We start from the raw sequence: 24,742 nt of genomic DNA, 5'->3' as shown, positions 1-24,742 counted from the left end.
TCAGAGATGGGCAAAATCCTAGGCTTCGAATAAATCTGAAGTTTGCCGATGTATTTGTCTCGTTTCCTTCTTTGTAAAATGTTGAAAAGAGGAAACGAGACAAACATATCGGCAAACTTCAGATTTATTCGAAGCCTAGGGTTTTGCTCATCTCTGCCCAAGATAGCCCACCAATTTGCTCTCTCTCTCTCTCTCGGCAAGCTAGTATGCATTTTAGTATTAGTATAGTTCAGTGATCTTCAATGATCTCCAATCACTACTTGCTTTAAACGTAGCGATGGACGCGATTACATTTCACAAGCGTAATTTTCAACATAATTCTCGACCACGACAACATAACATTACTGAAGTGAGTAAATGCTTTGTTAACTAAGAGCAAAAAGCCTGGCAAAAGTAAATAACGATAACCGTCGTGAGGATCAGAGAGATCAGACCCGTTTCTAACCTTCTTGACAGAAGCATATATTGTTTATCAAAGCTCACGATACGTGAATAACCGTCTCGTATCCTTTCTCGAACAGTAATTGTTGAAATTAATATTTACAAAATGGTATATATAATATTTACGATATCTATGATGTTTTTTACATTGATGGGAGTTAACACTGGATTTAGTGACACTCGCGTATTTTTTTATATTCTTATGTTCAGGAACCAGCAGATCTAGACTTTGTTTACGACGATGCAGACACACATGCCAATGAAATTGGCGAATTGTATAGCTACACTGAACATTATGAATTCAATGCTAATCTTACAGTGAGTATACACGTTTGTACCATACCTAAAAGAAAAAATTAACAGAACGTGAGTGTGTTTATCATCAGGCTTTCGAAGAGCAAATGGAATGGTATAAATTACGACCATGGTGGCAAAATTTGACAGAAATTCAACAGAAATCAGTGATTCAGAAATTGTTAGATCAACTAGAGGTTTCCAATAAGCAGCTGCGAATGAAGGCAGCAAGGTGTATCTTATATTTAGCACAAGGTTGCTGGGCTGAGGTACAGTCTGATAAGGAGCAACGAGACTGGACTAGAACAAATGTAATGTTATTGTATGAAGCTGGAATTTTTCCAGCATTTGTTGAACTTCTTAATATTGAAATTGAGTGAGTTTGTTATTCTATTTTCAAGAAAGTAGTAATGTGTATAGCTTTTTTTTAAATTTATATTTCATAATTTAAATTTCTAGGAACAGTACAACAGCTACGTCTGCAATGAGAAAAATTGCTGTTAGTCTTGATGATTCTATCGATTTAAGAGTAATATTATCTGTTTTATACATAATAACAGAAGTAATGAGAGAAGAGATGAAGGATTTAGAAAACAGTATTTATAAGGATAATATTGAATGTTTTAAGGAAGAACTAATAAATCCATACGGTGAAGAGTTGCTTATAGTTAAACTCCTCGGTATGGTCACATGCTTTTGCAGTGGGTCAGCACCACACTTTCCTATGAAAAAAGTTCTTTTACTCCTGTGGAAGTTGATCTTAGTATCCCTTGGTGGTATAGATACATTGAGGAAATTAAAGAAACAATATCGCGAAGAAGCTGGTCTTAGTAATCTACAAGAAGATACCATTGAAGTTGCCAAGACTATGAGACCTAGCTCTCCTCCTGTCAATGCAGCAGATTTAATTGAAACTCAAAATACGAGAAAAAATAATAAATACCGTAGAGTATGTCGTGCTATTATATACAATTACATAGTTCATGTAAAGTTTTCATTATTACTAAGGTATAATTTTATAACTCATTTTAGCAATATCTATTGAAACAAAGTTCATTGGATGAGCCACTCTTGGGTATGGAATACGATAGTGGAGAAATGGGAAATAATACTACAAATAACGAAGCAGAAGTAGAAATAAATGTATTCACAGACCCAACTGGCTGGAATCAAACTTGTTATGAAGATCAAAATAATGAAATACAAATAAGGCCTAGTACTCCACAGCATACTAGAGGAAAAAGTAATATATTTTTATTATTGAATTAATGATTTGTCCGCGTATCAAATTTAAATTATTCGATACAACATACTTTTACAGGTTTACCATGGATGCCAAAGGTAAGACAACAAGATGTGGACACTTTCCTTGATGTATCGAGACTAAAATTTATTGGTTACAAATTACAAGGAGATAGAGAAAGTTTAGCAGGTTTACCGCAACCAATACATGAAGGCGTAAATACGCTTAAACGAGTAAGTTCAATATTCCTAAATTTTGTACTTAGAATACTACTTGAAATACTAATATAATATATACCATTATGCCTGTAGCATATGTACACATCTTTAGCCGAGGTCCAAATACAAAAAGAGGAAGAAATAGCTAGAAATCCTATGAGCACTCCAGAACCGCCAATTCGTCAGACACCTACAGAAATTTTATATCAAGCTATACTACCGAACCTTCCGCAATACATGATTGCCTTATTAAAAATTTTACTCGCAGCTGCTCCCACCAGTAAAGCCAAGACAGACAGTACGAACATTATGGCCGATGTTCTACCAGGACAAATGCCGTAAGTCTATAAATTTTATTACACTAGATTGTATAAAAGATCTTCATTTTCTTCTTATTTTCAGGATGACAGTTTTTCAGTCTACGAAACTTGGAATTGATGTAAACAGACACAAAGAAATCATTGTTAAAGCAGTCTCTGCAATTCTGCTTTTGTTGCTGAAGCATTTCAAGTTGAATCACATATATCAGTTCGAATTTATGTCACAGCATTTAGTATTTGCTAACTGCATACCATTGGTTTTGAAATTTATAAATCAGAATATTGTAGCTTATATTGAAGCTAAACATTTGTAAGTGTTTATCTGGAGTTATTACTTTTTTTTTAAATTTATACGAACGGAATAGGTCCAACTTTTCCCGCTTACAGTATTCCTATACTGGACTTTCCTATATGTGTTATCGGCGACCGCATTGAGTTGACCATAGAAAACCTTAAAATTGGGGACAGTCCAACGTATTCTTGGAGAAATGTTTTTTCTTGCATTAATTTATTACGTATTCTTAACAAATTAACCAAATGGAAGCATAGCAGAATTATGGTAAGCAAAATATTTGTTGAAATTACCTAGTTCATTCACCGACAGGTTTTAATTTCATTTGTTCCGCTAGATGTTGGTAGTGTTTAAATCGGCACCTATATTAAAGCGTACGTTAAAAATTAGACAAGCAATGATGCAACTTTATGTTTTAAAATTACTAAAAATGCAAACCAAATACTTGGGACGACAGTGGCGGAAAACAAATATGAAAACAATCAGTGTAATTTATGCGAAAGTCAGACATCGTTTGAACGATGATTGGGCTTATGGAAATGGTAAGATATTAAAAAAATGTACAGTTTATATTTATAAGTTTCGCTTATTTATGAACGATATATAGACGATCTGGTTTAATTATCTGTAGATCTAGAAGCACGTCCATGGGATTTCCAAGTGGAAGAGTGCGAGTTACGCACATGCGTTGATCAATTTAACAATCGACGATATTCTAATGCTCCTAAAGACAAAGAAATGGAACCTGTTGACACATCTGTCATATCAGTACTAGGGGTAAACATTGAATTAAGCGAAGAATTCAAGCAACATTACGAATTATGGTTGCAGCAAGAAGTATTTCAGAGAAGTATTAACTGGGACGAATTGTTAGATCCTGGATCCTGTGAAATTTAAACTTTTAATAAGTGTAACATATATTAAAATTGTATTTTCGTCAGCTCATAGACCTGGATCAAATTTTGACGCTTTTACACGCTATTGTGAGGTGATAAAAAAAAAGAGAAAGAAACATTGTCATATCGATACATCAAAAACTGAATTTGCATTTGGTTCATATGCACCGAACTGTGAATGGTCCTAATCTAGCAGACGTTAAAGAAAATACTAGTGAACTTAAAAATGACTGTTTACAAAATAACGTGTAATTTTCTACCTTTATTTGTGTGTATTTAATTTGTGCAATGTGTATTGCTTGTAGCAATATTTTACTATTACATAGCGGTAAGTGGATATATAATCGTCTCTTATGTATTTATGAAAGACTAGGATAAATTTATTCAAATATATCATTCATACTATTCGCACTTTATCAGTTAAGTTTCTGTAAATTATTTTTTAATAACGTAACAAGTAATTTGCGAATCACGAACCAACTTCAACTTCCCATACTTCATATAATTTTTATATCTATTCAATTTTCCCACTGTTACAAGGGGTAAAATATATATATATATATATATATATGACAAACTCTACAGTGGTATTTACAAACATATGAATATGTGTCGTGTATTAATTTAATTCGAACTGCATTTCTAAAAAAGAATTTGATAATTTTATACATTAAATATGTTCTCTGTTGATCATTATGTATGCAATAATGTATGTCTGACCTGATCGTTTATGTCTCGCTGATGTCTTTGTATGAAAGGAAGAAAGAGAGAGCTGAATAACAGTCTCATAGAAATTCATTAATTCAAATTCGATGAAGCAATTTGCTAACATTTTTTCTTGTTACTTTACTTCGTTTAATGATTCAACACGTAAAGCTTATGTGACTTACAGACTGAATAATTCAACTTTCTCTTATTTATTTACTGTAATACATACTTGAATAATTTCAGCAGAACGTATTCTATAATTTATGATACTTCGTTTACTGTACAGAATATTTCATGTGATTGGCGTCATGTTTAAATCGTCAGAATTAAATAAAATTATGATCTACGCACAAGTTGTAATTCTTAAATTGTTTTCGAAATTTTTAGACGGTCATCTAAACATTACATTTCTCGTATAAAAATGTACAAAAGATTTCATAAAAATTACTATAAGTTATATAGTACCTGAGATTTATATAAATTTACAAATGGAATGATCATATTTTATTTACAAACACTCATAATATGCATATATATGTCCTTATTTGGTGCCATTTGAACGTGATACATTATCTGTATACTTTTTCTGCTAAAGGGTACTTTACGCTTAAAACTTGATTTAGCTCAATAAATTAATTATAAAAATTATTTATATACGTATATAAATAATTTTTATATACGTATATAAAATTTCAGGTAAGTACCGTGTATATATTGGTATAAAAATATGGAGTGCTATGATCACAGATAAGGAATCGTAGTACAGATTTTTGCAACTTGTATGCCACATGCACATCATTTAACATTAAATGTATTTAACAAAAATGACCAAAAACTATGGCTTTATCCATTTGTACGAACCGTAATAGACAAAATTATTTGTTTTTGCCATTTCATCCGCTTCTTTGGGACCACGAGAACCGTACCTAAGATTAAAATGATACAATTAACTTTGCCCAAGCCCCAAACATTGATAGTTCTATCGTTGCTCTCTGCCATGACTTACTTGTACGGAACTGGTTTGATATGTTCATCCTCTATTTGATGCAACAAAGGCGTGAAAATTCTCCACGCTTCTGATAGTTCATCGCTACGCACAAAGTGCATTTGCGATCCACAAAATACGTCCAAAATTAATCGTTCATACGCATCGGGAAGTTTTAGATCCTATAATGAGCAACGAACCGTGTAAATTAAGTACTAGTTGATTGAAGTGCCACTTCATATAAACCATCGTATAACATCAACGTAAAATGGAAAGAAATGCATTCTAACCTTGTATCTACTACCATACGTAAGATCTAACTCCGTTTCCTCCATATCGAACGTAATACCGGGCGACTTGGTCATCATTTTAATGTATAAAGCTTCACCAGGTTGTACTCTTATTACTAATTCGTTCCTCTTCGGCTTTCCATCGAATATATCGCCAGGCACATCGTGATACTGTACTCTTACTTCTGCTTTCCGTTCGTTTACAGCTAAGCAATAATAAAAATATTCTTAAAAATAGATCAGACTACATCATTGTTTAAATCGAGTGAACCTCCTCATTAATCAGTGACAACACTCTACTAAGGCGACAGATAAGCAATTCACCTTTTCCACACCTAAGGATAAATGGAACGCCATCCCAACGTTCGTTATTAATTCTTAAAACGGCCAGTGCATAGGTGGGTGTATTGGAGCCAGGTGGTACAGTAGGATCGTCCAAATAACTCAATCGTCCTTCAGGATCTTTCGAGTCAGGGTTACCAACGTATTGGCCCAACACGACGTTCTCGAGCTCCAAAGGTTTTATGCACTTCAGAACCTTCACCTTCTCGTTTCTGATATCATCCGGATGACACGACGCGGGTTTCTCCATCGCAACCAAGGACAAGATTTGCAATAAGTGGTTTTGCATTACGTCTCTTATGATACCGAATTCATCGAAGTATCCACCTCTCCCTTGGGTGCCGAACGGTTCTTTGAACGTGATCTGCACGGAGGCTACATTGTCCCTGTTCCAGGTCGGGTTGAATATTCTATTACCGAATCTAAGGGTCATCAAGTTTTGAACCATCTCCTTCCCCAGATAGTGATCGATACGATAAATTTGTTCCTCTTTGAATAATAATGCCAGATGATCCGACAGGCGTTGCGACGTGATCGCGTCTCTACCGAACGGTTTCTCTATAATCACCCTGGACCAACCTCTGCGAAGAAAGAGGAGTATCTCGTTAACATATACATCAACTTAGAATTTTGAAACGTATCTTCAGGGCGTAGAGAATGTTGCTTATCGCAGTCTTCAAAAGTGAATGTACACATCTGGATCGGTGGAAATTTCAGTTAATCCCTTACGTAACAGAAACAGTAACAAATTGAAGTTTAAATAATTGTTAAAGAACAGGAAACGTTACGCTAGAGCCCCCTATTTACGTGTATACACGTTCGTGCACACGTGAATTTTACATTAAGTAGAATTCAATGCGTGATGTTATTCGTCACGTGTTCATGTTCGTATACACGCTTAATATGCGCGTACACAAATCCAGGGGTTTATAGATGCGCATGACTTATGCAATTCATTACTAAAAGCATTTAATAAATTAACCTTGAACGGTGACTTCCGGAATATATAAATTCCTGGCCGTTCGACAATTGTCAATTATGTCATTGTTATAATCTACTACCGCTGAAGACCAGTTGGACATTTTTATCTTATCGATCCAAATGAATATACATCCCCACCTCTGGAAGCATTGATAAAAACTTTTGTGTTTGTACTTTGTAGATACCTTTCGCCCATGCAAACGTTTCTGATATGCACGGTAACAGGTTCGAACACGCTTGGTGGTAAAGCCAAGTAGAACAATCGGTGAGCGATTTGATGGCCTTCCTCGTGCTTCTTCACCTCGTTGTTGAGCACCTCGAACGACGACTGAGAGTCGTACATCCCTGCGACGTAGTAATTCAGTTTCCAAAATTCTTCGTACCTCTGCTGCTCGTCTGGTTTCACCTTCATGTACACGTGACATTTTTCTCGTAGCTGAGCCACGGTCATATGGGTGCGCGCATAACCGAAAAATGTTGTGGTTTTCGGTAAGAGGTTGTCTCGAAACAGCCACCAGAGAGTTGGGTAGATCTTTTTTCTAGCCAGGTCGCCCTACGAACATGGTCAAATTCATTGTATCAAAGTACACCTTTATTACGTTATTATTTCAGTTCTCTTAACACGTTCACTGCCAGACTAATACTCTTGAAAATTTCTACTGGGATTCAATTTTGTTTACAGACTTTTGGAAACTGCGTAATGAAACATTTATTTTGGTATTTAGTTCTGTAACTTCATCAAAATTCAAGTATTTCATTTAAATTCATTTTCTATGACACTCAACTTTCAGAATTAATAGTTTTCGTTTTTCAGTGAAAAGCATATATGGGTGACGTGGCGATCAACGTGTTAAGTAGAATATTATTTTTTATAGGCTCCTAAAAATGATAAAACAAAATGAACGAATAACACATAGCTCTTTAATGTTTCGATTGTGATAATTATTATTGGAAACAAAAATTAATACTTACTGAGGCTCCAAGGGTGATGAACACATGAGGACACAGTCTGTCGAAATGGATTCCTTCGAGATGATCCATCTCGTCCGATTTTAAGGACTGCCTGATGAAGCGCAGGCTTTCTTCTGTCGACGTTTCTGTAAGAAAAATACGAGATATTTGTTAGTCGAATTTATTTACAAATAACTTCTAGTTTTAGGACGGTCTTTCGGTTTCAAATGAATCTATACTAGCTCGGAACAGACAGTAATTGTACAAAATTACTTCAGGTGAAGATGGACAAAATTCTTCCGTTGATAAAAACTTCGAATAACGAATAAAAGATAAACAATGTATTATTCATCTTTTTTCTTGTATAATATAATTTTTCGTACAATAAAAAAATTAGACTTAGTAATATCCGAGTGAACATTTCGCAATCAATAAATCAAAATGAAACTGTTTAATCGAATAAACGTTACGAATAAATTGTTATAGGTTTGTTTTATTTGTCATCTATTACTCTAATAACATTTTAATTGATTACTCAGGTCATAAGCCTTTGTTCATTTAATATAAACCATAAAATGATAGTGTAATTTAGATTGGAATTTTTATTGGATTGCAAACTATTTATTTTTTATTCGTTATTCGAAATATTTGTTCAGATAGCTATTTTGCTTGCTTTGTGTTCATCTGTCGTAGAAACAAAGGCGAAGGGAAGTAGACAGATAGAAAAGGGAGAGAGAAGAAAAGTATCCGGATGAATTGATGAAAATAACCGCTGAGTGACCTTGAGCGGTCAATACTTTCTGCTTCAAGAAAGAATAGACTATCTGTAGAATATATGTATTTTTTAACATTTTCATATTAATTTCTAAATAAAAGTATTACAAAAAATAGATTTGGTTTAAGAAATTGAATAGAAGAAATCACGAAGATAATACAACGAATTCTAACTGAACTATGACACGAATAAACCTTCGTCTACGTCGAACTATGCATACATTATTCATTTAAAATGAGAGCTGTATCATCGTATTATCGTGCGTATCAGAATTAAGAAAAATTAATGATTAATGGTGAATGGACATGATACGTACATCCGTTAAGATCAAATTTATTCTAACTGTAACGTTGAGATCAGCATAAAATAAATACTAACGACATTGACAAAAAAAAAACTAGAAAGTAAGTACTCGAAGATAATAAGACAAATGATGAAAAGCTATAGGTGAAATATATTACACGTGCCTCCTCTAAAACAGTATTTGAAATTACGAGTAATTTCAATTCGAGCGCTATTGCTTACGTAACGCGTTGGGAATAGTACAGAAAGAAGAAAATCTAATAACGTAATCATGCACATCCGACAGAATTACCTTCAATTTCTAGCAAATTATATAAAACAGTAACTACAACGAAATTCACGCGTTATTTTTTGAAATTAAAAGAAAAAGCTTCGTACTTAATTTATAGAAAAATTATAGCCAAAGAGATTACGTTTATCGCTTCTATGACAAATTTTATTAACTGTTAAGTACTTCCGTTATTCAGAAACAACGAAGACAACGTAAGAACGTGGAGATTATATCGCAATTGTAATTAAATGCAAGATAGTGGAATTGAATATGTATAATCGAAAATATGTACAAATTATGGTAGTGTATGTTAATCTCCATATTAGGAGCAAATCTTTTCAGCATAAAGTACGATTATACCCTTACGTAACGTTACCGAAGTGAGCACATCGTGGCAACGACACCTTTTATACAACACTATACAACTATAAAGAAATACCAAAAAGAAAAAAAAAAAGCTGAAACATAAACTGCCCAATCAAAAAAGATACACGCGCTCAAATGTCGCAAAGAAACGACACACTGCTTAATATAAAAAATATTAAATACACTCAACAAATACAGGATACACTCAAAACACAATTCACGACTATCCCGAGTCGCGCAACTTCACTTAAATTCGAGACCAATTCTATTGAAACGATACTTCGAAGGTATGTTATCGCGCTCGTCGTTAGATCTACCTTTGCATTCGCTGTCACACGTACGATCTTTAAATCCGATCACGAATTGGTCTCAAGTGGGCATTGGCGTACGATCGGAAAAGAAAACGCCGGTGATAACAAGAAACTATCATAAAAAAAAAAAAAAAAAAAATAATAGGTATCACAGTCACCGTGCAACGACTTACTCGTCATGATAACAAGGGAACCGCTATAGCAATGTTATCGGTGAAAAATCTCGGAAAACGCTGGTCAGCTTCCCCGGGAACGTGTCGCAACCACAAGCAAAAACCACCGTAACGGACCAACCGATCGCTTCGACTGTTTGATTCCGACTGGTCGTTGAGGATCGCCGCGATGACTATATTTCGCATCTGGAGAAAAGACGCCCGGTGCCGAAGTACAAACACACCTGACCTTTCCAAACGGTACCATGCGACAGTCCTTAGGCACAACAAACGGTCTATCCCAAACGTCCCTGGATCCTTTGTAATTACTTCTCTCTCCCATTCTAGAGAGTTTTTCGAACGACCTTCAACTGGTATATTTATGCGTTACTTTAGAGAGATGTTTCTTCTTTATCTAATTCTTCGCTGGCCGACCCTGGCGACGAAGTACATACAATTATCTACCGCAGAGATCCTTGTCGTGTCATTATCGAAATTATTTTTTCTATAATTATTCGGGCATTTTCTGTTCCGTCGTGTTACATAATCTCGGCTTTTCACGTATTATCGACGGATTCCAGTGAGGCGAGCATTATATGGACGTTTGGGGCAAAATTCACAACATCTAAAGTTATCAATTTTTGATATACAGTGGGTGTAGATTCTACATTTTGTACTAAATACATGTTCTAGATTTTGTACTAAAATTATGATACAACAATTTTTGTTTATATTTCAATACGTATTAAATAAACCCTGTACAAAAGAAATCCTACTTCTTTTGCGACACTCTGAAAATTAATGATCGAAGTTAGGCCTTTTTTTCAGGGTCTAGAGTGGTGTTACCCTTTAATGAAACATACAGCGGGTGTAGAATGTATTCGTACACCGATCAATTTCCCAAAAAACTTTTGTGTGAAATTGTGGTTTCTTAACTTCTTTTTTTATAATCAATGATATTTTACATATTCTCGGAAGTCTCTAAGATAGATATAGTCCAAACAATATTTACTAGTTAATATAATTTGTGAAATTAACAAAAACAATGCGAAAAGTGGGTGAAAGTATAGAAGCAATAAGTATTTGTACAATATTCTTATGAAGAACCATTTACGGTGGAGTTTGTAATGTAAACACGTTAGTTCATTGCTCCGTGCGAATTAGAAAACATCAAATTTCCAGGAAAGTACTTTTAAAAATGGCTCTAATAGAGGAATTGAAGAAGATCCCACTTCGAATGATCCCACTTTTAATGAAATTTTAAAAATGAAACAGTTATGCGAATACTTACTGCCTCAATATATCGATTAATTGTTTCTTTTTGTTAATTTCGTAACTAACATAAATAGCTATTTTTTTTTTGTACTCTATCTATTCTAGAAATCTCTGAGAATATGTAGAATGTTATCGTTTATAAAAGATAAGTTAATAAATTACAATTTTACATAGTTTTTTTTGGAAATTGATCGGTGTACGAATACTTTCTACACCCACTGTATAGGAATAAAATTTATTCTGTAAAAGTATTCTGAGTAAAGGTCATTGATAATATCGAAGATTATATTCTTTTACTAGTTAATATAATTTATATTTAATATAATTATTATATTAATATAATTATATTATATTTCAAGACAAATGTTTGCATCCTCTATTTCGAATTTCGACATCTTTTTCCTCAAATCGTAAAATGATTACCGTACGTTCATTATTATAAATAGTATTCAAATATTCATGTATTCCCGTTCACGCCAGTTCATTGAAAACCAATGTGCAACACGAGATTGTATCCGAAACGAAGCAGTGGTTTTCAAATGTTATTCGGTCAGTTTTGTAACACGATAGAATTGAAGTAACTGGAGATTACGTTGTTTCGAGTAGTTTTGATTTATCGAATCTTTTACTTGCGCGAAGGAGATTATTTATATTTATTATTATCTTATCATATAGATTGAAACAACACATGGACTAATAAAGTAAATAATGGAAATAGTACGTAATAAATGAAAGAATGAATAAATTAAGGAAATGGTGATTATTTATACACAATCGGTGATTGATTTACGCGCATATGCATTTGCTGTATCATGCAAACAGTCTGATTTAAAGCAGAAAATAATAAAAATCCAAGAAGCATATTTTAATTACAACTGTCCATTGAAAATATTAGCTCTGAATATATTAATATGTAAAGTGACAAGAAATACCTGATTAACGAACCCAGTGATGAATGTTGTTTATATTTTTAAGTACGAATATTATTAAGTACGAAGTCAAGCTTTGTCATATTTTAATTATTACGTCTTTGAACAATTTACGCAATTAAAGATCCACGTTTCGGTATAACCTACAATTTAGTTTCTCAAACCAGGGGGCGTGTTTCTTGAGGGGACATCTTACATACTCAAGGGGGACAGAAGACACGAAAGAAATGTTCAACGCTGAAAAACATGGATAACTTCTAAGTAATAAGAAAAAAAGGGAACCGTAAACATTTTTAAGTGCTCCATTACTCAGAAATACATACGCACGTTGTATATGTTCAGTTTTTTGAGTTACTATAAATACTCTCTGCGGAGTCAAGAATTTAAGTCGTGAATAAATATACATAATTAAATTTTCCCAATGATGTAACACGGCGATGTTGTTACAAGGTTAATATTTATCATTGATCAGTATCGGTTAGAAATTTAAGTTTAGTATACACAAAGCAATTCAGCCCTGGCGAGGTTAGACTGATACACGTAAAAATGTACTCGTACAATAGTTAACCGTCAATAAAATCAATGACTTAACAAAAATTGATGATTAAGTTATGCACATTTTTTTACATGAAGAATTATCTTCTGTGACTCCTCCCTACCCTCTCTTCTAGAGAAACACTGACGAGGAATTGATCACATTGACAATAAACATTTGAATGTCCATTGTCATATCAACAATTTCTCATTTGAAGAATTAAATATTAGGTTGTCCCAAAAGTTTCTTTCGCTTCATTAATAAGTAATACATGCACGATATTTTATGTTTTATGTTACATTACTGAATTGTGCACGATTCATTTTGCTCCATTACTGTTACAATATGAATATCTATGAAATTAGTTTGTCTATTTATATAAACACGACTATTTATATAAACACATAAAATAATTGAGTGCAACTCGCGAAAGAAACTTTCGGGACAACCTAATATTTCACAATGAATGTCACTTGTTGTTCAGATAGAACATTAATTAAATTATAAACGTACAAATAGCCACGTACTCCTTTTTAAACGTTTAAGAGAATATAGAAAAATTAAGGCAATGCACGATTAGATACCTTCAATTTCTAGTCTCATGTGCACCGAACAGAAATTACTCGGTTATAAATATTTCAAACGCCGTTGTTAGAAGCACAAAAACATGTTGCAAACTGAATTAACACCGACAATACATCTTCTTTTAAAGTCATTATGCTACTTCTAAATGCAGCGAATCTCAACTCGAATTTGATAGAACAGCTATTTTGTAGAATCATTAATTACATAACAATGGTAGTATGATATCGTCGTACTATTATCCTTCGACAGCACTTTTGTAAGTATACTTAAACTTAAATACCAACTTTTTCAATATCTGTCGTAACCTGTTATTTGAATGCTTTATATTGGGTTGTCCGGAAAGTTCATGCCTATTTTTAAGAAAAATTCAAAGGCATATTTGAATTATATTTTGATGTATATTTATTGAATTATATATGTACCATTTTATTCCACAACCTTTCCACCTGTTAAGGAATGTACACATTTTATTTGTTTTCAGCCATTCCGATATATTCAGACCTGTACCTCCTACTAAAAATCGGCATGGACTTTCCAGACAGCCCAATATAAGTTTTGCAGCATTTCCTTCTTCACGAATAATTTATGATACTTTCGTGAAAATAAGAATGAAAGCTGTTTACGTTGGTAAATCAGTAGCGAGGTATAAAGCTGTTAATGCTTCCAAGTTTTGAAGAGTATAAAGTGCTGGATGAACTGATACGTTTGAGAACCACTGATTTAACGTATATTATAGAAGATTGGCGCCTGTATGATGCGCACACATGAACGTACTCTTCCGATGGTCAAGGACACGGTGATGCGAATACTAGCAAGCGAGAACCAACTTACTTGCTTGAATTCAATATTTGCTCTACTATTCTTTGATATTCGCACGAGTTGAATAAACACGACTAATTGCCATGTTACGTTAATAAAGGTTGAGCTATGCCTGGCCTTTACATCACAACTGATCCACGATTACAATTTCTGTATAGCACGATGGAAGCAAAAAAATAATTATACAGAGACTTGCAGAGAGATGCAGAGACAAGAAAAATACGATTATGCAGTCGTAAACCAGAGCTTTTGTTAACGTTTCGACTCATCTCTTTTGAGCCATTTTTCGGTATATTCTATAAGTATAGAAATCGAACTTGGGAACATTGAGGAAGTTAATTGTAACATCGAATTGTGTATAGAAATTAATTTTGTACATAATAAATTAATGCAGTACATAAATAAATACTGAGCTTGGTTTTCGTTGATAATAGTTTCTTTTTATAGAATAACTAATCAAACTCATTACTGAAAAAAATCGTGAAATAAATTGAATACATAATAATATTAGTAATAGTAATATAACATAGTAATTTAACATAGTATAAACTTAATATAAATATAATAACATAGTATAAACATAGTAATTTAATCCATCTAAAAAAATCTATCATTGCGAAGAATCGCTTTGTATTTTTTAATTACTTAGTGATTACATGTACCTTCTTCAATGCGTACAATGAGGTGCAAAAAAATTATAAGGTCACGACGCAGGACTTTCGATTGGTGGAATGACTGTGGCGACATCACATTCCACCAATCGGAAGATTTTCCGCATTGTGACTACTTTTTTTGGTCGACATTCTACATTTGTGTTTATTTGCAGAGACGTAACCAATCAGTCAGGGGCCCGTCAACTAAAATTTATTATGGGGCCCCTTTTCAAGAAACTTAATCCTTTCTCCGAAGTCAGAAACACGAGTCTTCCATTTTCGAGAAATTTTATAAATGAACAAATTTCAACCAATAATCGATACAATTATTTTAGCTTTAATTGTGCATCTATTACTTATTAATAAAGCGTAAGAAACTTTTGGGTCAACCTAATATATTCAGAATTGTATTCATGCGAGAGTTTATATTACGCATGCACGTGACACGCTCGTAAAACAGCCACGTGTTGAGTTCCGCGAGAAGCAATGACTTGACAAGTAACAAATGAGTCACACTGTATGTAGGCGAGTCGTTCAAATATGTTTATCAACCGAAATCGAAAAATTCTAATCTCTCGACTTTTTTTTTCGTCGATATCCCGTCGAAACCTCGACAAGAAAAAAAAATAACGCCACTCACGAGAACGTTATTGCACATCACGATCACGTTTCTGACACGAAGATGAACTTTTGATTACCAGGTCTATATCTACAATTAAGGCAATTTTGTTACATGAAAGAGGAAGCTGTTACTTCATTATACGCACTCTATACATTTACAAAAACATAGAAATTAATGAAACCCTATAAACATTCATGAATGTATTTAATAAAATTTGTATATATTTTTTAGGAATAAAAGCATAAAATTCGCAGCCTACTAATAATATTATTTATAATTGAATTGATAATGTTGTAACTTTCACTATCGAACACTGATAAAAGTGTTATTTTAAATCATTTATATTAAAAGAGTCCCGGGTCCGATAAGTATGTATGGGTAGCTTGATAATGTTTTTACCGCGCATTTATCAACAACATCAGGCGATACGAGAGACTCGCATGATTCGTCACATGGTGCTCATACATGTACATGATCGCGAATATGTTGGTGCGTACATTTTTCGCTCTTTCGTATTCGAAGCTTTGAGACGTTCACACGTCTCGAATTGCTCGTGGCATTAGAAATATTGTTCGAGTAAAAAGTGTGAAACTGTAACATGCACAAGGACCAGAGTGATCATGTAACAGAACCGTGTAAGGATACAATACGTTGAAGCGATTGTTCCATAAATCAAGAATAAACGAAGATCGAAAATTCGTATGTCCTCGCGCGATTCGATGCGTAGAAAAATTCTCTAAAATACTTTGAAATAAGTAGGTCGGTATGACCATTAGCGGTATCTCATATTTTTTATCAAATCAAATAAAGGTCCATCGTACGATTTTATCATGCAAATACAATATACGGAAGAACACTGGTTACGGATGCTAATACGTTGGTTTTGCCAATCTCTGCCATTTTTATTCCCAGTTGGCAATCATACGCAATGAACAATGAGGCGGCCCCCCCCCCCCCCCTAACCCCTCTACATAAACTGTTGAATTCCAATCACTTTCGAAAGAGAAGATTGATCGCAATCGTAATCATTTTTATTATTATCTAAGATCTTTTCTCGAACTTTAATTAGGTTCCTTCCTTTGGGCTCTTCTCCCCCACCACTGACGATGAGCATGCAATATTTAATTCAAACTTATGTTCAAAATTTATATTTTAATAACATACAATAAAAAAATAAAACGTGTACAATTTATCATTCACATTACGATATGAATAATTCCAATTGAAACTAATTTGTTAGAAAGTAAGTAACATACAAAGTTGCAATTACGATAAAGAATTAAAGAATGTTACACTCACTCCTGAGTCTCTCCATCGTGAATGTACAAGAGTGTAGAAGATAAAGTATTGGATTAGCAAGGTTGTAGATAATCTTGATAAATGAGTCGTATCTCCGTAGATGTTCCTCTGGATCTTCCAGGAAGTATCTTGTATACCGTGAAAATGACAATATCACATATCACTTGATACCACAAAATTGAGGTTAAGAATAAAAAGGCAACTTGACGGCATCAGGCGGCATACACGTACACTGCATCACTAGATTTTGAAATCCTGTTTATGAAGCCCCTTCTTTAAGTTTCCCGTCTCCATACTCCATACCATTCATTCGACCTCTTATTACTCATACTTTCACTTATTTCTCGAATACAAGTTTACGTTTACCACCTATATATAGTAATTTGCCAATCTTTCTAAATTATAGAAGAATCTACTTGTGTAAATTCGTTCAATAATGCATTACGTAATTTACACGTATATTCTTAAATGAAAAGTCTAATAACGTTAATATTACGCCATCATTTCCTTATAATGATATATTATAATTATCGTATATTTGTATAAATCTGAAGTTGAATAATAGAACTTGTTCTATTGCTAACAAAGATCTTTTATCAACTGAGTTTATCGAAATAAGTGTCGCGCCATCTATTACGGAATAGGTTTTTCTTCAAAGCAACTTCAGTAAAAGGTATACTGTTAAATAAAATAAATGACAAAAAAATATGTCTTCTATATAACTCCATTGACATTTTTTAATAACATATATAATCGCGATAACAATTATTTCTCCGTTACGTTCACATTTTAACTTTAATTTTCCTAACCTCAAATTTATACTAGGCAAATGTTTTATTTGTAGACAAAATGAGGTTGTCCCTGGTAGAATTAGCAAAACGTTATGCACAGAGTTTCCAAAGACCGGAGACAGTACCATTTAGAAAAAGGTATCATCTGTCGTTACAAAATCGAGTTCAGGGAACGAATTACAAGGACCAAGGTAAATTTTATACCGCGCGATGTATCTGGAAACCCTTCAAAGTTGAACAACAATTTTTATTTGTTTCAGGAAATAACTGTTTGTACGAGATGTCGTTACTTCTCGCTTGCTTGAAAACTAATGAGTTTGAAAATAATTTATGCAACCCTGAAATTCAGAAGTTTGAAAAATGTGTTGCAGCACATACAAAATTTGTGAAAGAACAGAAGACATTACAACAGATAGGAATCCCCACACCAGATACTAAACGTTTTACCGATTCGCAAATTAACTACATGTTACGTAGATATCCAAACGTTTAATTTCATTACAAGCATTCGATTCGTAAAATATATTTATTATAGTAGAAATCTTTACAAACGTTTCTTATTGTTATTATATATCCCACCTCACTACATCAAAGTATATTTTATTTTTCTTTTTTAATTACCTCAAATTTATTACAAAGAATTCACCACTTTATTTTCTGTATTTGCCTTTGACTGTAAACGTTTCATAGCTAATCGCGTAGAATAACCTGATACAGATAAAAGAAAATAGGTATAAGCTACTTGCTTATAAAGTAAATTAGTTGCAAATAATTATTGTACCTACGAATTGAACAGTTAGTGTTACAGACAGATGTAACTTCCTGTATAGTATTCAATCGATGCTCAATCCGTTTTAATACTTTATGGTTTTCCACTTGTTCATCTTTGTAAAAATAGTATGTACAAAACAATGAAATAGCACATAGAATTAAAGCTATTTTTCGGTACATCCATGTCGTATTTATCAAATTTTCCTGAATTGAATTTTCATGATCACATTTTCGGTAAAATAATCTAATATTGCATCAAATTTAAATTACCTTACTATTGTTGGAATGTGATGTATTATTACTATAATATTGAACTAACATTCGTTCTACTATAACATTTACACTTAAAATCGTGAAAAGTGTAATTCTAGCATCCACAGTCCTTTTAGAAGAACTAAATAATGCACATAATATGCAACTAACTGTATAATACATAATGGATTGAAACCAAGAGATTTCACCTAAAATCCAGTCTTGAAAAGTACGTAAGTACGAAAAAATCTCAAATAATAATTCTCTTTGGTCTTTTGCAGATTCCCTACAATGGATAATAATACAAAATTCTTGGAATGAATAACTAAAAATCTTAAACTATATTTATATAGATATTATAGACTTACTTGAAATCTTTTACCATATTTTGAACACTTGCAGATGAAGATTTTATTACAATACCAAGTTGTTTTCCGTGAACTAAAAGCTCATCTTGCATTTTTAAACTTTCTCTTTGAGTTTCCAGCATAGCTCCCTGCATTTCTGAAGCCTCCAATAACTGTTCCCTCATTCTTGAGGAAACTTGATACAATCTGTGGCACAGAAATAATTTTTTCACAAATTATTTCAGAATGTTACATACTGGGTTACATAAAATAAACTTACTCCTTAATCGTGTTATCAGTTTCAGCTTGCCAAGCCTCATAATTTAAATAAAAACAGATATGCGTGGTATGTATATAAAATTCATTGTATACGTTAAATGCTCTATCTGACATATTATTAATGCAATCACTGCAATATCAAAAATTTATTATAAAATTTATTATAAAGAAATTTATGATATAAATGTGTACTTCAAAAGGTGACAAAATTTACCGCCGTTGCTTTTCTGACATACTAAGATGACAATTGTAAGATGAGTGTCCAGAGTCTTCTAAAAAACACTGTGCCAATTGAAGAGCTAAGAGCGAGTGTTGTTGATCATTTAAGTTATTACAGCTATTTGTTATTGTTTTAAGAGCATTGTGCCAACATAATCCATGTTGAGACAAAGTAGATTTTGCTGTGAAATGTAATTCATAGATAATAACGTTTGTGAAGATTATATTAGATAATATAAGAAATAAATAATGCGTACCTTTTATTGTTTGGTATCTTTTTTCTCCCAATTCTTTTAACATCGTATTTCCATCGAATGCGAATGAATGAAGTACAGATAAAAGTAAAAGAGGGATCATTTTATATACAATTTTCACTACTTTCTATATTTATTATATACGTGTACAAATATTCTCTTTGCTAGAGCTTGTCACATTTTAACAGAGACAGATATTTCGGTCTATTACTGCAATTATTAAAGTGTGTAGCTCGTACTAAGTAAAAATTACTCCATTTCACCTGTAAACTTGAATTCAAATTGACACTACGGTTAGCCTTGAAGTAAACGTATCTCAGATGTCGTTCTCTATGCAACGAAAACATTATGGCGGTTTCTCAAGTTTATTAAGTTTATGTTAAACGAAATTAATCTGCAGGTTCTTGTATGAATAATCTATTAATTTTTCGTGGTGAAATAAATAAATAAATGAATTTGGTATTTTTTTTAAAGTCACAAACAAAACTTCTAGTTGGAGCATAGGTTAGTCAGTAGTGTCAGACAGGAAAATGACTGTCGATTCGCGAGCCATCTCGTGGTTGATTGCATTACCAATTTTGAATGTTGGTACACGCCGTTCATTGTTTAGAAGAATTAAAAAATTAAATAAACGAAGATCGTATAAATAATTAGCTACATAAATATTATTTTTAGCATCCTATTATTATTATTTTATGCTAAAAACAAGAAATTATCTTTCGGTTAGGTATTTACTTGTTTGAGAATTAATTAATACACCACTAGTGATTTTAAAATCAGTCACGATAATCACTTAGCATATTTAATCATTTTCGATATAGAATATTTATTAACGTTACTACATCCTTCCGTCTCAACTGCTCGAACGCAACTGTCCTTCGTGGCATTTTGGTACCCGATTATCCCACGCTGTTGACACTCCTTGATCTTATTTTTGTATTATTCGTCGGGGCAATACCCGCTACATTCAACCGCGGCAAACACAGGCCGCTTAAATCGCTTCTGCGTCGATATGTAATAAATTAATATTGAAATACTTGACGTTTTCTTAACTAATGGATTAAGAAGGTCTATTTACTTTTATTCCTATAAGAAAATATCATAAATGGAAAAATGTCGTCCAAATTCTGACGGAAAATCTCATTTTTTTTAAATAATTGTTTTACACTCTGGCGAGTCGTTTGAGCAGCTTACTGAACCCTTGATGATTACGCAGCTCCAACGTCTCCTGAAAACAAAGAAGATTATTTGTTAATTTGCATAGATTTTAGACGCCGATCTGGCATGCAAACGATCCCCTTGCTTCGTTCGACGAGATTTCCATGGAAATGTACAACAACATCTGGTGTTTTGTACGATGATACCAGAGAGAGTTGTAAAAAGACAACATACCGCTGGAGCACTGCTGGCAAACGGCCAGTAACTTCTGCCATTGAATTTGGACGGACCGAAAATAAGTGGTCGGCTGGTCGGTATCGGGACAGGAACAGTGACACAGGTTCGATCGTCTCGTTCGCTTCTTAAAGACCGGTTTATCCTCAGACGAACATCGAAACAGTTCACGGGATCATTGTTCGTACGAGCTTGTCCCCTGTGAAGCTCTCAAAGATAGCAAGTTGACACGATAGGGTCGCCTTAATTTTATTTGAGCGTTTCGACTTGAAATTAAATTACAATATTTATATCATAGGCTTATATTTCGTTAAGTGTTTGGCACAAGTATTTAATTAAGGGGGCATTATTTCACTGTGAACGCACAAAAAAAAAGAAGCATATTTTCAATAATTTTGTTCTCAGGAACTATTGCATAAAATTGAATGAATGTTTTTTCCCCTTAAAGGTATGATTAAGGAAAGTAAATAAAAAATTTCTTTTTTGGTAAAAAATTTTTCGTCATTTATTTACAAAATAATATGCATGTGTGCAAAAAGAAAAAGTTATCCGCTGCCGGAGGTGATTTTGGCTCTCCTGGTAATCTGAAACAGAAAATCGAAATAGTTTATTAAACTATGTCGTTACGCCTATGGTCGGAACCTCCAAGTAGTTGATATTGTGATTTTTACTTACAATTTCACCTGATTTACGGTACGAAAAAAGTGTTTTATTTTTCTCTCTTTCACAAGAAACGTTGCCGGTTTGTTTATTTTCGATGAAATAAATAAGTGGAGGTTCCGACGATAGGCGTAACGACATAGTTTAATAAACTATTTCGATTTTCTGTTTCAGATTACCAGGAGAGCCAAAATCATCTACGCCAGCGGATAACTTTTTCTTTTTGCACACATGCATATTATTTTGTAAATAAATGACGAAATATTTTTTACCAAATTCTCTTTTTCAAAAAAGAAATTTTTTATTTACTTTCCTTAATCATACCTTTAAGGGGAGAAAACATTCATTCAACTTTATGCAATAGTTCCTGAGAAAAAAAATGATTGAAAATATGCTTTTTTTTTGTGCGTTCACAGTGAAATGCCTCCTTAAATGACTATCGATCACGCTACCTTTGCACAGTCAAAATAGCGCGATCGTTAATATTTTGTTTACATATTTCTATTCTTGTATGTAAGCAAGCGAGATATTGCAAATAAAGATCCATACAGAAACACGTACGAGTAATTTTTCAATACCTGTCTAAAGATATTCGTGGATTGATTCGCCTGTTACGCCAATGCTATCGTAAATAACCGTTTTTGGTCGAGTCGGCGAACAAAGAATGTTTCGTGAGAGAAATGCATAACCGTCGTTGGTAGAAGGAAAAATATTATTTACGTAGGTAGCAGATCGGAGCCAGAGGAAGAGAGGGCGATCAATCGATCAGTGTACTGGCGATTTGCCGAAGTATACTGGAGCGAATCATCCACGCCTAGTCTGCTTGACGTCACCCTCGTAAACTGTACATCGAGGGATTAAAAATAAATGCGACCCGGAAAAGCATTCAATGTCAGATAATTGCATTCCAGTTTTTCCGCGGGACTTTTCACCGCTCTTTACCAGAACAATGGCGTTTTGTTTCATTCTTCCACCGAAGATGGACAAACTCTCGCTCCAATAACGAATTAAACAAACGCTCGACGTAGTGTTCGCGACGTTTATTCAATTAATCGCTACTTTCTCTTCCTTATTTCACTGTAAAACGTTTCGGTTTATAATTAAAATTTTAATTTTAATATTAGGGGGTAGAGAGGGTACGTTCTTTAAAGAACAAAACAAGTATGTGTTTCGTTGATCAACTTGTTGAATTTAGCTAAGAATTTTGCCCATGTTCCGTTCGCAGCTTTACAATGAACCATTTACTACCGAAAGGGTGAAAATACATGGGATAAATGTGACACATTTCGCACGCAGGAAAATCGATTTCGACCCCCATGTGGAGTGTCAATGATTAACGACTCGTTTGGCAGGCTGCTCGACCAGCATATAGAGTAACAGGACGCCGGTACTATGATTAATTAGCACCCGAATCTCACCAGAAGAATCAACCTGCTCGCAATCCGATAGCCCGTCAATGAATTACAAGGCGTGCTTATTGACAACGAAGATCTATGGATCAACTATCGGAGCTTACTACGAACGCTTTCGACAAGGTATCGAATGGTGGCGTGAATAATTGTCAGAGTTGTATACAGGACAATACGTTAGAAACACTTTGAACTCTTGGATATCGAGTTTAACAAACGTTTGCTTATAATTTTGGTTCAGACTACGAGCTATGCTTTATTTCGTTGCTGGTTTGAAGAGTGACTTTTTCACCAATTCTGGGCCTTCTTAATAAACATAGTGATCTATAATAAAATACGGGACCAATTATATAATCCATTTTCCCTCGATTTTAGGCCATCTTCTTAATAAATATAATTGTTTTAAAAAAAAATAAAGCATCAATTCTAGGGCTTCTTCTTAATGAACACAACTGATCTATAATAAAAATAGAGGATCGATTGCTTAGTCTGCACTCTTACAAGAACGATTTTGCCGACGGATACGCCTACAGTGTTCTGGAAAAGAGAAACAAGATGAGAAGAAAATTAATATTAGTCACTTCGAGAGTAAAATTTGTTGTTCGGGAAACAACTGTTAAGCAAATACCCACTATTCGATTCCCGATGAATACGCGCTACGGAACGCAATTACAAACGCGAATCGTTGACCCGAAATCGATAAATTAATAGGACGACAAACGTACCTGTTACCAGATCGATGGTCCGTGTTTGGCGTTAGATGGGCAGTGCTCACACTCGTCGGCCATGATAATTATTATCCAGTTGTTTGCACTCGAAAAGGGGCACGGGGCGAAGCAACTCGATGGAAATCTATCTATCCTATCTGTACACCGTCCATAAATAAGTGGACACTTATCGTGTTCTACGAATTATTAATATTCACCGTATATTATAGTTAAATTCTATTTCAGATGTGCGTTTAGTAATATTTAATTACATTGAATCGTATAATATTAGGGGTAGAAATTAATTCTCTTACTTTACATACAAACGTTTATAATTACAGTTCAAATAAAAATATTTATTCGACAGTTTGTTAAATTACCAACGTTTTAAAGTCTGAACCTGATGAACGTTACAACTTATCTACGTGTACCTACAAAGTTCAGTAGCCCACATTTTGCCATATTGCTACATTGAAGTATCAATATAGCAACGAATCACACAGATTACTTTGAATTTCGTTTCATACGATTTACAACTAAATGCGTTCTCTTGGAATGTGTGGCTGAACGAAGATTAAAAGTTCGTGGTTTTTCTTTCTAAATAAATGGTAAAGTTACCCTTAGAGAGGCACAGAATTAATTTCTACATCTAATATCAAGGTTTCGAGTGTTCCAAAATAAATGTCTTACATCTGGAAAACATTTGAGACGAGATATTACAAAGTAAATGGAATAATACACAATATTCGTAGTTCTTCTTTATCGTCAATAAGCGCGCTAATAAATTCGCGATTTAACAGCGAAC

At 33.6% G+C, this 24,742-nt stretch overlaps 3 protein-coding genes and 1 long non-coding RNA gene across 8 annotated transcripts; 2 read left to right on the top strand and 2 right to left on the bottom strand.

Moving 5' to 3' along the window:
- The first annotated feature begins 197 nt into the window (after positions 1 to 197).
- Positions 198 to 4,120, top strand: LOC128874107 (striatin-interacting protein 1). 2 transcript variants are annotated; one of them, XM_054118444.1, is made up of 11 exons: positions 198 to 349; positions 652 to 759; positions 828 to 1,111; positions 1,195 to 1,684; positions 1,768 to 1,978; positions 2,057 to 2,211; positions 2,290 to 2,534; positions 2,599 to 2,826; positions 2,904 to 3,075; positions 3,146 to 3,350; positions 3,440 to 4,120. In XM_054118444.1, the coding sequence occupies exons 1-11, from the start codon at positions 278 to 280 to the stop codon at positions 3,703 to 3,705; spliced, it is 2,436 nt and encodes an 811-aa protein (XP_053974419.1). In that variant the 5' UTR covers positions 198 to 277; the 3' UTR covers positions 3,706 to 4,120. The 2 variants fall into 2 exon arrangements, with proteins under 2 accessions (XP_053974419.1, XP_053974420.1); XM_054118445.1 differs by having other exon boundaries at positions 216 to 550.
- Positions 4,121 to 5,111: 991 nt separating this feature from the next.
- LOC128874109 (glucose-6-phosphate 1-dehydrogenase) lies at positions 5,112 to 17,396 on the bottom strand. 3 transcript variants are annotated; one of them, XM_054118448.1, is made up of 7 exons: positions 16,857 to 17,396; positions 7,983 to 8,107; positions 7,196 to 7,563; positions 6,012 to 6,610; positions 5,688 to 5,893; positions 5,419 to 5,579; positions 5,112 to 5,338 (listed from the first exon to the last, which is right to left on the bottom strand). In XM_054118448.1, exons 1-7 carry the CDS (start codon positions 16,870 to 16,872, stop codon positions 5,248 to 5,250), a joined length of 1,566 nt encoding a protein of 521 aa, XP_053974423.1. In that variant the 5' UTR covers positions 16,873 to 17,396; the 3' UTR covers positions 5,112 to 5,247. The 3 variants fall into 3 exon arrangements, with proteins under 3 accessions (XP_053974423.1, XP_053974422.1, XP_053974425.1); XM_054118447.1 differs by lacking the exon at positions 16,857 to 17,396 and adding an exon at positions 13,463 to 13,496; XM_054118450.1 differs by lacking the exon at positions 16,857 to 17,396 and adding an exon at positions 10,161 to 10,475.
- Positions 17,397 to 18,145: 749 nt separating this feature from the next.
- Positions 18,146 to 21,552, bottom strand: LOC128874113 (uncharacterized). 2 transcript variants are annotated; one of them, XM_054118457.1, is made up of 8 exons: positions 21,162 to 21,552; positions 19,773 to 20,997; positions 19,511 to 19,697; positions 19,298 to 19,426; positions 19,039 to 19,224; positions 18,689 to 18,956; positions 18,429 to 18,622; positions 18,219 to 18,355 (listed from the first exon to the last, which is right to left on the bottom strand). In XM_054118457.1, exons 2-8 carry the CDS (start codon positions 19,870 to 19,872, stop codon positions 18,298 to 18,300), a joined length of 1,122 nt encoding a protein of 373 aa, XP_053974432.1. In that variant the 5' UTR covers positions 19,873 to 20,997; positions 21,162 to 21,552; the 3' UTR covers positions 18,219 to 18,297. The 2 variants fall into 2 exon arrangements, with proteins under 2 accessions (XP_053974431.1, XP_053974432.1); XM_054118456.1 differs by lacking the exon at positions 21,162 to 21,552 and having other exon boundaries at positions 18,146 to 18,355; positions 18,433 to 18,622; positions 19,773 to 20,982.
- Positions 18,569 to 19,778, top strand: LOC128874117 (uncharacterized). The gene is made up of 2 exons (XR_008456577.1): positions 18,569 to 19,363; positions 19,497 to 19,778. It is a non-coding gene; the product is annotated as an uncharacterized LOC128874117 (long non-coding RNA).
- Positions 21,553 to 24,742: the final 3,190 nt, after the last annotated feature.

This window comes from Hylaeus volcanicus, chromosome 3 (assembly GCF_026283585.1).
Source record: "Hylaeus volcanicus isolate JK05 chromosome 3, UHH_iyHylVolc1.0_haploid, whole genome shotgun sequence".
In the NCBI taxonomy this organism is placed as follows: domain Eukaryota; kingdom Metazoa; phylum Arthropoda; class Insecta; order Hymenoptera; family Colletidae; genus Hylaeus; species Hylaeus volcanicus.
Note: the sequence above shows the minus strand (reverse complement) of the source record. Positions and strands in the feature narration are given on the sequence as shown.